The sequence below is a fragment of the Protopterus annectens genome, chromosome 5.part0 (genome assembly GCF_019279795.1).
Source record: "Protopterus annectens isolate FY-2018-M chromosome 5.part0, PAN1.0, whole genome shotgun sequence".
NCBI classification, from domain to species: domain Eukaryota; kingdom Metazoa; phylum Chordata; order Ceratodontiformes; family Protopteridae; genus Protopterus; species Protopterus annectens.
In genome coordinates, this window is record NC_056735.1 from 1,317,886,329 (window position 1) to 1,317,900,264 (window position 13,936).

General features: G+C 37.9%; 1 protein-coding gene across 1 annotated transcript in view; it reads left to right on the forward strand.

Moving 5' to 3' along the window:
• CNOT11 (CCR4-NOT transcription complex subunit 11) overlaps positions 1–11,975 on the forward strand; it is an 844,502-nt gene extending 832,527 nt beyond the window's left edge. The window contains exon 13 of the mRNA XM_044071126.1: positions 11,074–11,975. Within this exon, the coding sequence (XP_043927061.1) occupies positions 11,074–11,271 (198 nt within the window). The 3' untranslated portion in view covers positions 11,272–11,975. The remainder of the gene's footprint in view (positions 1–11,073) is intronic.
• Positions 11,976–13,936: the final 1,961 nt, after the last annotated feature.

The window sequence follows — 13,936 nt, forward strand, 5'->3', positions numbered from 1 at the left end:
AAAGAAAGCAAAAACACCAAATCACCAGGCATAGATGTTATTATTAATGAAATATACAAGCTTATACCATCTTCGGCTGTATCAGTTCTACATAAGGCTTTGAATGAATCGTACTTACAAGGTATAATTCCAAATTCATGGAGATACTCAATTACTCCTATACTAAAAGAAAATAAAGATTCTCATTTGTGCAGCTCATATAGACCAACCTCTTTTTGATTAATAATGATTATAAAATTTTTATGTCTATCTTAGTCAACAGATTTAAGAAATCACTAACACATCTCATCACTGAAGATCAAACAGGATTTATTTATAACAGGCATACCCAAGATAGCATTCAAAGAATCCTGACCACCATAGATATTCTGAATAGAAATAATCAAGAAGCTGTTATAATCACCCTCTATATTGAAAAAGCCTTTGACTCTTTAAATTGGAATTTTCTTTTTTAAATTCTTGAATCATATAAGTTCTTTTTTTATAAAAAATGTTTAAAATAATAATCTAGCCTATGTAAAATTAAGACCATTTACATCAGAATCGATTAAAATTACTAAAGGTACCAAACAAGGTTGCCCGATGTCCCCAATTTTATTTGCATTAGCAATAGAACCTTTTTCTTTGACAATCCAATATAATCCCAAAATTAAAGGCTTTAATATATGTAATCAATTTTATTCTAAGATAATTCTATTTGCTGACGATATCTCACTTACTATAAAATTTCAGAAGAATCCTTACAAGAATTAGATTTATTAGTTAAAAAATGTTATTGTATTTCAGGATTAAAAATTAGTAGCTCTAAGTCTAATCACATATTATTAAATAAAAAAAAATCAATCGTAACATCAGATCGACTATAAATAAAATAGTTGGGGAACAGCTCTCTTCTTTAAAATATCTAAGGATTATACTATGTGATATCGATTTAACTTTAAATACAAATTATAACAGCATTGTAAACTTATTAAAAACTCTCACAGAAAAATGGAATAAATTACATTTAAATTTTGAAGATGGGCTACAATTAATTAAAATGATTCTGCTACCAAAAATAAATTACATTGCTTTATTTATTCCGATATTACCTAGTAAATCTATTTTAAGAGAAATAAACAGAACTATCTTGAAATTTCTATGGTATCCAAAGGAAAATAGAATAGCTTTATCAAATCATATTGGACCCTGGGAGCTTGCAGGAATAAATTTTCCAGACTTCAAATCCTATGTTAAAGCTTCTAATCTCAAAACAATATTAAATTGGATTGATCCAGAATTTTCTTCAGCTTGGAAATTCCTACATGCAACTATTATCCTAAATGAAAATAAATTAATAAGTTTCCAACTGGATGATCAAAGTAATAAACTTTGGTATGCACTTTGTATCAATACACAATATAACATTATTAAACCTACAAATCTAAACTATATAGACTATAATACTTTTTGAAGTTTTGTTAATAATGCTGATATTAAACTGTGGATACAACTGCTATACCCTTTTAAAATTACAAAAAACTTTTTTAATAATAGTGCCGATACTCAGAAATTGGGAAATGAAAAATAATTACATGCTGGTATCATTGCACAATGAATTTAGATACACTGAATGTGCAAAATTTAATTAAAACATTTAATCTATCAAATTCAGATTGGTTAGCTCTTAACAGTGCACTCCCATTTACTCGAGATCTGTGTAGAGCAATAAAGAACTCTTCCTTTAAGTCCTTGCCCAAATTTATACCACCTATACATGAAATAATACACGGAGAATTTAATTGGAAAAATTTGATTTCAAAAGTCTATAAAATCATTATTAACTATAAAACTATTCCTAATCAGAAAATTTGGGATTTTATTACTAAGGATTATACAGTGTCCCTAACCTCTGAGAATAAAGCTAATCTTTTATATTCCATAAAACTAACTTCTAACCTACAGGTTTGGAGGATTTTTTCCTGGAAATTCTTGCATAGAGCCTTCTACACTCCTAGTTAAATTGCTAAATTCAATCTATCCAGAAAGGTCATATGTTGGATATGTTCTCTAAAATGTACAGCTGATTGATCTCATATTTTTATGAATGTTCTCTCATTCAGAAATATTGGGAAGATATTGGTAAGTTCCTTCAAGCTGTCATTACTGATTCTTTTGTATTGTCAAAATCTTTAATTTTTTGTGTATATTTTTTGTGTCTATTACAATGAATAACAAAAGTAAATATCTTCTTTGGACAATTTTGGCAGTAGCCAAAAAATGCATTACAAGAAAGTGGAAATCACCCTCCATTCCAGTTTTTGAAGACTTTGTGATTCTTTTGGATGAAGTCGCATCAGTGGAAATAGAAGCTAAAGAGCTAAGAATTTTTACTAGAAAATGGACTAATAATCCTTGAGAGAAAGTCATCACTCTTAAGACAATTAATCTAGATACACTTTCATCTAATTAATCAAACAAGAACCAAGAATTGTTGAATATTGTATAACCTTTATATGTTTATAATTTCTTTTTTTTTTGCTATTCCCCTTTATTTTGACTTTGAGGCCTTTTGTAAATTTTGTACATAGTTTATTACACTTTATCATTTAAATTTTGAAATTATTTTGGTTTTTTTTCTCTCTGTTGTTATTGGAAAATTAAATAAAAAAATTTTGAGCAAAAAAAAAAAGATTTTCATTCGTACTGCATTCCTTGCTTAGGCCCAGACCACGACGTACCTCGCTGTCAGTTTTGTGCCTTATTCAAACCTCATACTATTCGTTGTCGCTTCATTTACGCATCCAAATATTTTGGTACTCTGTACAATTATCCAGAAATGGCTTCGGTAAGCTACCTGACTACCGACATTCCGAAAAAACACAAATATAAAGACAGAGACAGACCGCATAGGACCAAAGCTGCTGACAAAGCTTCTCCTAAGCTAGTTGACAGTTCGCCGATACTCAGTGAGGTGCTTTTGCAGCCCCTGATACCCGCTACTTCAGATTCGCAGGCCTCTAATGAGACCCATTTGGAGTCTGGTATGCCGCGAGATGCTTCTTCGACTGTGGAACCTGTGGATATCTCTACCTTGGATGGGTCCAGAGCCGCTGTGCAGGCACTGGCTACTGAGCATGTATTCAGGCCTACTGACTTGCATATTAAACCGATGCCATCTTCTTCTTCAAGGCCTAAAACTCGATCCATGCCTAGAAAACTGACGCCCAGACCACATGGTCAGGCCACTATGCATAAAAAACAAATGATAAGAATGGCTGAAGACCTTATTACTCTAATCAGGGGAAGCCACCCTTCCCCTCTCTGAGACCTAGGACTGATTTTCCTTCTGATTCTTCTGAGCAGGATTCTGAAATTTCTGTTTTCTCTGATCAGGATTTACCCTTATCTACCTATGAGGATTCTGATGCAGAGGACTCCATTCCCTCTGCTTCCCCGCCAGAGGATTTCTGTTTTGGTGAAACCTTCCATACTCTTAGGGAGCATTTCTGCTGGGAAAGCCAGGATTACTCTGACTCCAAAAAGAGGCTTAGGGAATTTTTACCCCTGCCTCAACACAGGCCTTTAGCTATCCCTCCTGTACTGGATATTGTAGATGAATGCCTTCTCGGAATCTAGCCTGGCCCCTGACACTCTACCTCCTGCCCCCCAGAAAACCTGATAGGTATTACAGGGTACCTACCTCTCACAAGTTCCTCTTTAAAAATCCTACTGCGGATCCCGGGACCATTTCCCAGGGACCCATGGGCGTTAAGGCTACTACTGCCAAAAATCCTACCCTCTCTGATGGAGATTCAAGGGTGCTGGATAGATGGGGTAAGAAGGTATACACTTCTGCAACTTTGGCCATTAGGGCTTTAAACTGCCAGTTTCATATGTTAAAGTATCAACAGTATATTATTGGATTGCTTAAACAGAAAATTATGTTGAGTCCTGATTGCACTGAAAATAAAGAATTGCAGGATTTAATGCATTCTGCTGAACAAGTTGGAAAACATACTTTGTAATGTGGTTGTGATTCATTAGAGGCATCTTGCAGGGCTGCTGTCACTGGGTCTGTACTTGGAAGGCATGCTTGACTTAAGGAGAAATCTTTGCCAGATCATGTTAAAGCTAAATTACTGGATGCTCCCTTAAACCAAGACTGCCTGTTTGGCAACAAAGCAGATGTAGTTCTTAAAAAGATGGAGGAAAAAGCTAAGTCTGTGCAAACGGTTAAAGGTTTCCTGCAAGTACAGCCTCCCAGATTTAGTAGGCATTGGCCCGCTAAGAATTGGTCCTTTCCTGCCTCTTCCAGGCCTTCTCAGTCCAAACCCAGAACCAGCAGAACACCCAGGCTTCAGTCCCAAGATACTCAAAGACCTAAGCAGTGGGGGGCTCCCACTTCCAAAGTAGGGAGTAGTAAGACCCCCCCCCATGGTAAACTGTCTCAATGACTTAACTTTAAACCTTCCATGCCTTGCTCAACTGACTTTTCCTTTAGGAGGAAAGATTGCCCTGCATGCCAAAATTTGGGAACTCATTACCCAGGACAAATGGGTTTTAAATATAATCATAAAAAATAAAGGAAACTGCTCAGGTGCAAAACCATGCAGAAAATAGCAAGCAGCATACAATGAGTCTCTTCAGACCAAAGTCATATAAATCACACCAAACAAAATACGACAAGTCTCTTCAGACCATGAATATAAGAATAATCCAATCCAATGAAGCAAAATGCTGTTAACTTCTTTAAAACCAAATCTTTTATTAGCAGATATCTGGTAAGCGCTTTTGCCAAAGTGGCTTCTTCAAACCATAAGAGTATAAAGCAGTTCAAGACACACCTTATATACATTCAAGTATACGTTCAATTACTAATTAAGCCTAATGATGACATCATAATTAAAGCATATACATTTAAAGTGAACAATCAAATAGTATTACAATACACCTATACTAGTAGTAAAGGCAAAATATTTAAAACATTATTACTGCATAAAAATGGACATCACTTAAGCATCCTAAAGATATTATATAAAGAATATCTTTAATCCATCAATAAAACAGTTTATTATAAAAAAATAATAAAAAAAAGTTTAAAAAACTATTTAAAATTAAACCTTCTGTTTTTAAGAGCTGGTCTTAAAGGGACCTTATCATTAAGACCAGGGTGAATATGTGCTTGCAGTCTGATAATCCAGTTAGTTTAATTTCTTTCGGTATCATTCCTTAGGTCACCTCCCCTCAAACTTAGGTGTATAAAACTAAAAACTTAAAAGTATGTGAATTGTTGGTTTCTAAAACATGTTTAGACAAAGCATTGGTGTTTGACCGAATACGGATCTGATATAATTGCTCCCTTACCCTGTCCTTAAGCCTTCTATCGGTTTTACCGACATAGAAGGCAGGGCAAGAAGAGCATAAGGCGAGATAAACTACATGTTCCGTATCACAACTAGCACTGACATCAAAGCTAAAAAATTGAGATGTATTGGGATGTATAAACATGTTCGATTCACATATAAATGTGCAAAAATTACACTTATTACATGGTTTGGTGCCTAAATGACTTCTATTTTCATGGAATGAAGTAGCATTAGTATAACATAAGAGTCTATGTAAATTCTTCTTGTTTTTAAATAAAAATTGTGGGTATTCACCCACATTTTCCCTAATATTAGTGTCAACTCTTAAAACATTCCAATGCTTACACAAGATGTTTCTTATTTGGTAGAAATCATGTGTGTAGAATAATGAGATTTTTTCTGTTGGTACATTGACATTGCTTTCTGTAGTATAATATTCATTGCCCTGCTCTGAAAAATAAGGGCATACCCTATCTAATCTAAAGTTCTCTATACACTGAAAACCTATAGAAATTGCATCTTCTTTGTATTTCCTTGTTAATAATCTTTTATGGAGGGTTACCAATTCCGTTTCAAAACTACCTGGCATAGGGTTTAACCAAGATGCCCGGATTGCCTGACTTTTAATAATATCGGTAAAGACATATCTAGCATGCATACTTTCATGTGTAATAATGTATTTTTGTAGCAAGGTTTTCTGTATACACCTGTGTTAAGTTTACCATTGCTAAGGCATTCAATATTAACATCCAAGAAAGGGATACTACAAATTGAGACTGTCAAAGTAAATTTCAAAAAACTAGTAAATTAATTGATTTCTTCAAAGAAACTATTCAACTCATCCTCACTACCATTATCTCGCCTTATGCTCTTCCTGCCCTGCCTTCTATGTCGGTAAATCCGATAGAAGGCTTAAGGACAGGGTGAGGGAGCCCTTATATCAGATCCGTATTCGGTCAAACACCAATGCTTTGTCTAAACATGTTTTAGAAACCAACAATTCACATACTTTTAAGTTTTTAGTTTTATATATTAATACACCTAGTTTGAGGTGAGGGGGACCTAAGGAATTATACCGAAAGAAATGAAACTAACTGGATTATCAGACTGCAAGCACATATTCACCCTGGTCTTAATGATAAGGTCCCTTTAAGACCAGCTCTTAAAAACAGAAGGTTTCATTTTAAATAGTTTTTTAAACATTTTTTTTTTTTTTATGTTTTATAATAAACTGTTTTATTGATGGATTAAAGATATTATTTATATAATATCTTTAGGATGCTTAAGTGATGTCCATTTTTATGCAGTAATAATGTTTTAAATATTTTGCCTTTACTACTTGTATAGGTGTATTGTAATGCTGTAATATTGTAATATTTGATTGTTCACTTTAAATGTATATGCTTTAATTATGATGTCATCATTAGGCTTAATTAGTAATTGAAGGTGTACTTGAATGTGTATAAGGTGTGTCTTGAACTGCTTTATACTCTTATGGTTTGAAGAAGCCACTTTGGCGAAAGTGCTTAGCAGATATCTGCTAATAAAAGATTTGGTTTTAAAGAAGTTAACAGCATTTTGCTTCATTGGATTGGATTATTCTTATATTCCGGGTCTGAAGAGACTTGTTGTATGTTGTTTGGTGTGATTTATATGACTTTGGTCTAAAGAGACTCATTGTATGCTGCTTGCTATTTTCTGCATGGTTTTGCACCTGAGCAGTTTCCTTTATTTTTTATGATTTTATTTCTGTGCTTTCTGCTCAGGAGCGTACATTTTCCTGTGGTATTCATTGTTGTTTGGATTATTTCTGGGTTTTAAATATAGTTTCCCCAAGGATACAGATTCCAATTCCACTCCTTACCAACCCCAAACGGTTGGCCAGACCTACCCCCAAATCAGTGGGCAGAGGCTCAAAAGCAAGTTCTTTCTCTTTTAAGCATCAGGGCTATTCAGACTGTTCCAGAAGAAGAATGGGGGCAAGGTTTCTACTCAAGACTTTTCCTGGTACCCAGAAAAGACCATTCCTGGCATCCTATCCTGGACCTGTCTATTCTAAACACATTTTTGGTAATCCCAAAATTCAAGATGCTAACTTTTCACCAGTTGCTTCCTATGCTAGGCAAGGATACCTGGTTGGCAACACTGGATTTAAAGGAGGCCTACCTGCACATCCCAATAAGGGAATCTTGCGGAAGATACCTACGCTTCAGAGCAGGCTGCATGCACTATCAGTTCTCTGCACTGCCCTTTGGTGTATCTACTGCACCCAGGGTATTTACAAAGTGCCTAGCTCCAGTCATTGCATTTTGCAGGCAAAGAAATATTCAAATATACCCATACCTGGACGATTGTCTAATTCAGGCAGAAAGCCGGAACATACTATTAAATCATCTGGCATTTGTAAAGAAATTGCTAACTTCTCTGTAGTACACCATAAACAAAAATAAATCGCATATTGTGCCCTGCCTACAAATTGTATTCCTGGGAGCAAGCTTGAATACAACTTCCCAGATGGCCTACTGCACTCCAGAGAAACAAGTTCATTTCACAGCCTACTTCAAACTACTGGCCACAAAGACCCAGCTATCTCTAAGGAAAATACAGCAAACCGCGGGGTTCATGGCCTCCTGCATTCTTCTAATTCCATATGCAAGACTGCATATGAAGAAACTACAATGGTATCTAAAAAGCCTAGGGTGTCAACATTCTCAGGATCTATAATCAATGATTCCCATCATACCTTGTCTACAGATAGAGTTCCTTTGGTGGGCAGTGTCCTGCCACCAAAAAAAGGGACTGCCATTCACTCTACTCCCTGCCGCCCAACCTTAACAGCAGACGCATCAAACTATGCATGGGGGGCTCACTTGGCAGGGCAGTGCATTCAAGGCAAATGGAACCCAAGTCAAATGCACCTACATATCAGTCAAAAAGAAATGTTAGCTGTACAGAATGCTCTGACAGCCTTCAAGGACCACCTTCTTCCAGGACAATTATTGGTAAAGACGGACAACACCACTGTTATGTGGTACATAAACAAGCAGGGGGGATCCCACTCATACCTTCTCTGCAGACTAGCCATGGCTCTGTGGAAAACAGCCTTGAGCTACCAAGTGCACCTACAGGCTCAATTCCTGCCAGGAAAGCTAAATACACTGGCAGACGACATAAGCAGAAATCTCATGGACCCACACGAGTGGAAACTGGAACCAAAGCTATTCAACATGTTGAGAAACAAATGGAGGAGCCCACAGATAGACCTGTTTGCCTCCCCCCAGAACTACCAATTGGACAAATTCTTCACAAGAATGCCCCACAAACAAGCTTAGGAGGTGGATGCCCTGTCCTTCACCTTGAAAAACCTTTCCCCCTCTGCCTCTCCTCTCCAGGGTACTACTAAAGGTCAAACAGGACAAACCCTAGGACAATACTGATTGCACCAGACTGGCCACACCAACACTGGTACCCCCTCTTGCGTAGTGTGTCACTGCTGGCACCATGGCACCTGCCCTACTGTCCCAGTAGGAGGGCCAGATTCTCCACCCGCAGCTTCAAACCCTGAACCTGGCAGCCTGGCTAATTACCTGATCTCTCCGTTACCATCCCTCAGTAAGCAAGTGATGGATGTCATTCTGGAGGCAAGGAGGCCTTGTACTAGAAAATCCTATGCTGAAAAATGGAAAAGATTCTGTTCCTGGAGCTAAACTCAGGGGATGGGCACAGCAGCGCCCAATTTACCTCATATTCTTCAATACTTAACTGAGATGCTTCACAAGGGCCTTTCCTTTTCCTCCATCAAAATTCATGCCTCAGCCATTTCAGCTCATTACAATACAGAACCACCCCTCTTCTCTCATCCACTGCTGAGGCAATTCCTAAGAGGGGCCAAAAACTTAAGACCACCCAGGAGAACCCCTACTCCAGCCTGGGACCTTAACTTTGTATTGGAAAAGCTCAGTCTACCTCCTTTTGAGCCACCTGTGAATGCAGAGTTGAAATTCCTTTCTTGGAAAACAGCCTTCCTTCTAGCCATCACTTCAGCAAGAAGGCTGTCTGAATTACAGGCCTTCATGGCACTGGAACCTTTCATCATCTTTCATGCGGACAGGGTGTCCCTCAGGACCAATCCCTCCTTCATGCCCAAGGTGGTATCCAGTGTGGCCCTTAGTCAGTCCATTAATTTGCCAACCTTCTTTTCTAATCCACGGAACAAAGGGGAACGAATACTGCACTCCTTGGATGTGCACAGAAAACTTAGATTTTACTTGGACAGGACTAAACCGCTCAGGAAATCTGAACACCTGCTGGTTACATTTGCTGCAAGGGCAGAGGGGAAGGCCATTTCAAAGCAAACCATTTCTAAGTGGATAGGCCATTCATTCATTTCTGCTATAAGCACCATGGAAAACCTATCTCACAGGGGATGAGACCACATTCAACCAGGGCTGCATCTACCTCTGCAGCCTTTCTCAGAGGTGTCCCTACCAGGGACATCCTAGAAGCTGCTACCTGGAGTTCTGTACATACCTTCACCAAGCATTACCACTTGCCAATTTATTCTAAATCCAGAGCTGGCTTTGCCACTGCAGTCTTGCAGGGTCTTATAGCTGGTCCTAATGCTATCTAATTACCTTCTCCCATCCTTGGCTTTGAGAATTTACCCAAATGTGATGATTGCAACAGTGAAACATGAAGAACATAGTACAGTTGTGTACACGTACCATAAATGTAGATGTTCGAGTGTATTCACTGTTGCAGTCCTGGTTACCCTTGCTCCAGCCCCTGAGTTGTATTGACTATACCTCTATTCCTGTTTACTATGCTTAAAGCTTTTTGGTGTATTTGCTTTTTTGCTGTAGGTGTAACCTTGTATGTAATTGCTCCCCATTATGGGGGCATCTGACATCTGGGGCGAGAAAAACTGATGTAATGGCGTCGGCTGCATGCTTTATAACCCAGACTACCTGACGTCATGGAAGATGAGACAGCAACCGACGCAGGACTCAAGATCTTGATAATCAAGCCAACTGAGGGCTACTGCAAGCATATAACCCAAATGTGATGACTTCAACAGTGAATAGACTTGAACATCTACATTTATGGTAAGTGTACACAACTGTACTTTCTTAAGCATATCCAAATCAGATAAATTCTCAGTCAGTTGCAAACTGTGAAACTGATTGTCCGTCTTCAATTGTTGGAGCTTCATTCAATTCGTATATACATTCATGCATGTACTAACAGCAAAATATCTGAAAACAAGCCCCGTAAAGGATTGTGGTAGGCAAACATTTTAGTAAATATGTTTGTGTATATTTGAGGCAAAAACAGTCTTGCTTGCTTAACCAGTTCTTTGATATTAAAATTATTTTCTTAGTCATTGTATAGTTGAATAATTTACCTGATTAGAGTAGTGGGTTCTAATTTTTATAGTTTGGGGGGGGAATATATATATATATATATATATATATATATATATATATATATATATATATATATATATATACACACACACACACACACATAATTGGACCTAGGATAAATCCATGCAGCACTGCACTGTGTATGTAGCTGTTATCCTTTAATTGTGCTGCAGTTGGTAGATGAACCCCTATCCCTTTCAGTATTGCATTACAGCATAACCCCCCTTTTCAAGCATTTTAATATGTAAAAATCATATGTAAAATACATTTTAAAACAATTGATTATTTTTCATTTTCAGAACCGCCTAGTGCGTCTTGTTTGTGTCTTTCTGCAGTCTTTGATCAGAAACAAAATAATTAATGTCCAGGACTTATTTATTGAGGTGCAAGCATTTTGCATTGAATTCAGCCGGATAAGGGAAGCTGCAGGTCTCTTCCGATTACTAAAGACATTGGACACTGGGGAGAATCCAGCAGAAGCAAAATCTGCTAAGTAAAAGGAACTTTTCCATCATCAGAGTGCAGAAACGCATCAGGGAAAAAGCTCTTTTTTTGTTTTACATGGACCTGATCTCGTATTACATTTTGCTGTATTGAATATCAATGGCAAGTTACCGCAAAGGAGAAAGAATGAATTGTATAGAGCCTTGTAAATGTGTAAGTAGTGAGTTGTATAACAAGATGTGAAATGTAATTCCTAATTTGCATCCAAGATTATTTAAATAAGATTTGTTAATGCATTGAAACGTACTGAGATTAACTGTGTTCATTTGATCTTTTTCAAGCAGTTAAATTTATATATTTTATTCTGATTTTATAGAACTTGCATACATGTGCTTATAGTTAGTTTTTGGAAGACAAACATTACTGGTTAATGAAATTCTAAGTACTCCCTTGTGTGTTATACAAGTATAGAATAACATTTTTAAACATTGCAAACATTTTTCCTGTGTCTTATTTTACCATCCTCCAGACTATACTTGAGATTGTGTGTTAAACTTTTCATGTCACCATACCACAGTCTCTTCTGTTATGGTGCAGACGTAAATCATCACATGTAAATGTTAATGTTTAATAGTACTTTAACATCATTTTTTGTTTATGTTGGCAGCAAGTTATATGTTTAAAATGTTTTGTGAACAGATTTTCGTTACTGTTTCTCTCTGGTTCACTGGAAATAAACTGGGATATCTGTGCTGCAGCATTAGTTTAAAATGTTTTCAGCCAACAGGAGACAGTATCCAGTACCACAGTCAAGTATTTGATTATACAAGATTACTAGGAGAGTTCCTTTTGTAGCGGTAATTCACAAAGGCAGCTTATTTAAATTTATTTCTTTACATAATTTAGCAGGAAAGTATTGCTTTTCTCCCCAATGTAGATTGCATATTGGGCCTTAACCAGTGAACTGTGTGCGCTTCTTTATGTACATCTTGCTGATGAACAAATATATTTTATTTCAAATACTAGGTTTGATACTTCTGCTTTTATATTGTCACCAACTATTTTTGTCTTGGCGCAGTCAAGTTTTTCATAACTTCCTTCCTTGATACAGCTGCATTCCTTTGCAATACAAAAACTAACGCTGCCATTCAGTATTCTTTTTTCCACCATTTGACATTTGTTTTCTGTATTCATACTAGAAGCTTGCATTCGGGACTTAAACATAAGTAGTGGTCATTTCTTTCACTACTTTCTATGCTTGGGCTGTTTGATATTGCAACAAGTGTTAACACAAAACCTTTGATCTGATGTCTCCTTCATTTACCCTCATGATAGGGTCTCGGATCCAGCCCCAGATCTGGCTTGGCCACTTTCTACAGACTTGAATCCAACTCACAAGGCACTCCCTCATACCCACAATACCCTGCATGTACCCAACTGCATCAAATCTTGTTTGCCGCTCAGAGAGGTCAGACGTGGATTCCATCCTCTCAAGCTTTAGATAGTTTTATTGGGGTTATACAAGTGCCTTTGGCAGTTACGTTCCTCCCTCTCTTCGTGTGTGTGTTTGTGAGTGTGCATTTTTCTGTCTTTCTCATTCTTTAAAAAAAAATTTGCTTGGTTTTATTTTCTTATGTTAGCTTTATAGTTAAAAGTTGAAGCTATATTTGTTGTAGTTACAGTTCAAGTTTAAGTTAGAGTTACAGTTAATCTCTCTTTCTATCCTTTCCAGGCTTTTAAACTGTCTGTTATTTTTGGTAGGTTTTCTCTTATGGCTGACAGACTGGTTCCCGGCTTTAAACGCTGCACTTCCTGTGGGCATAAGATCCTCAGTCAGGATGCCCAGAAGGAATGCGTGCATTACTTGGGAGCCGGCCATCTTAATGCTGACTGTTCTACTTTCAACACTCTGGCTTTGGCCGACAGACTAAACAAATTTATCTTAATGAGTCTTATTCCTTCCTTGGCTAAGACTGACTCCTTCCACTTTCTAGACTTCTGTTATGGAGGCCAAAAAGAGGTTCCACCCTGCTTCTCTAAAGGACGCTCCTGATTCCAAGAAGCCAGTGGAGTCCTCTTTGGCTCCGCCTAAGTCTGTTCCACTCTTGGATTCTAAAGCTTTCTTGGATCCAGGGGAGATTATCACTCTCTCTCTCTGACTTTGCCATCTGCTCCAACATCGGACCCAACTGCTTTGGATCCAAGGGCCTTGACAAAGTTACCCGCTCTGTCTTCTGTGTCCAAGCACTCGTGGCCCCACCCCCCCATCAGCTTCTTCCAGGTCCTTGAGAAGCTTATCCGAGGCAGATATTGACAGGATAGTGAGGAGGTTACTTTAGGCCTAGATCCAGATGGGGTTAGTTCCTTCTCCGTTGCTTGTCAGATCCATGAGCTGCCTGGGTCATGCTATCCGGGCTCCCTTCACTGATCTGTCCCTCAGCTTTGGAGCCCAGAGATTTAGGACTGCCGCACATCGGGACTCAGTTTGGAGGAAACTTCCTTCGTTGACTCAGAGTATGCCCTTGACTAGCCCCTTTTCAGCTTAGCAGAGCAAGTCTAGTAGCTGTGGTGTCAGTGCAGGGTCCAGGGGACTGGTTCAGTCATTTTGGAGCTATCCCTTAATTTGGGGGCTTCGGCACTTGATAGCTCAGATCTTATCCCTTCTGGAGGCCATGTAGCCAGTATAAGTCCTGTCCATTGCTCTTTGGTAGCTTTGGC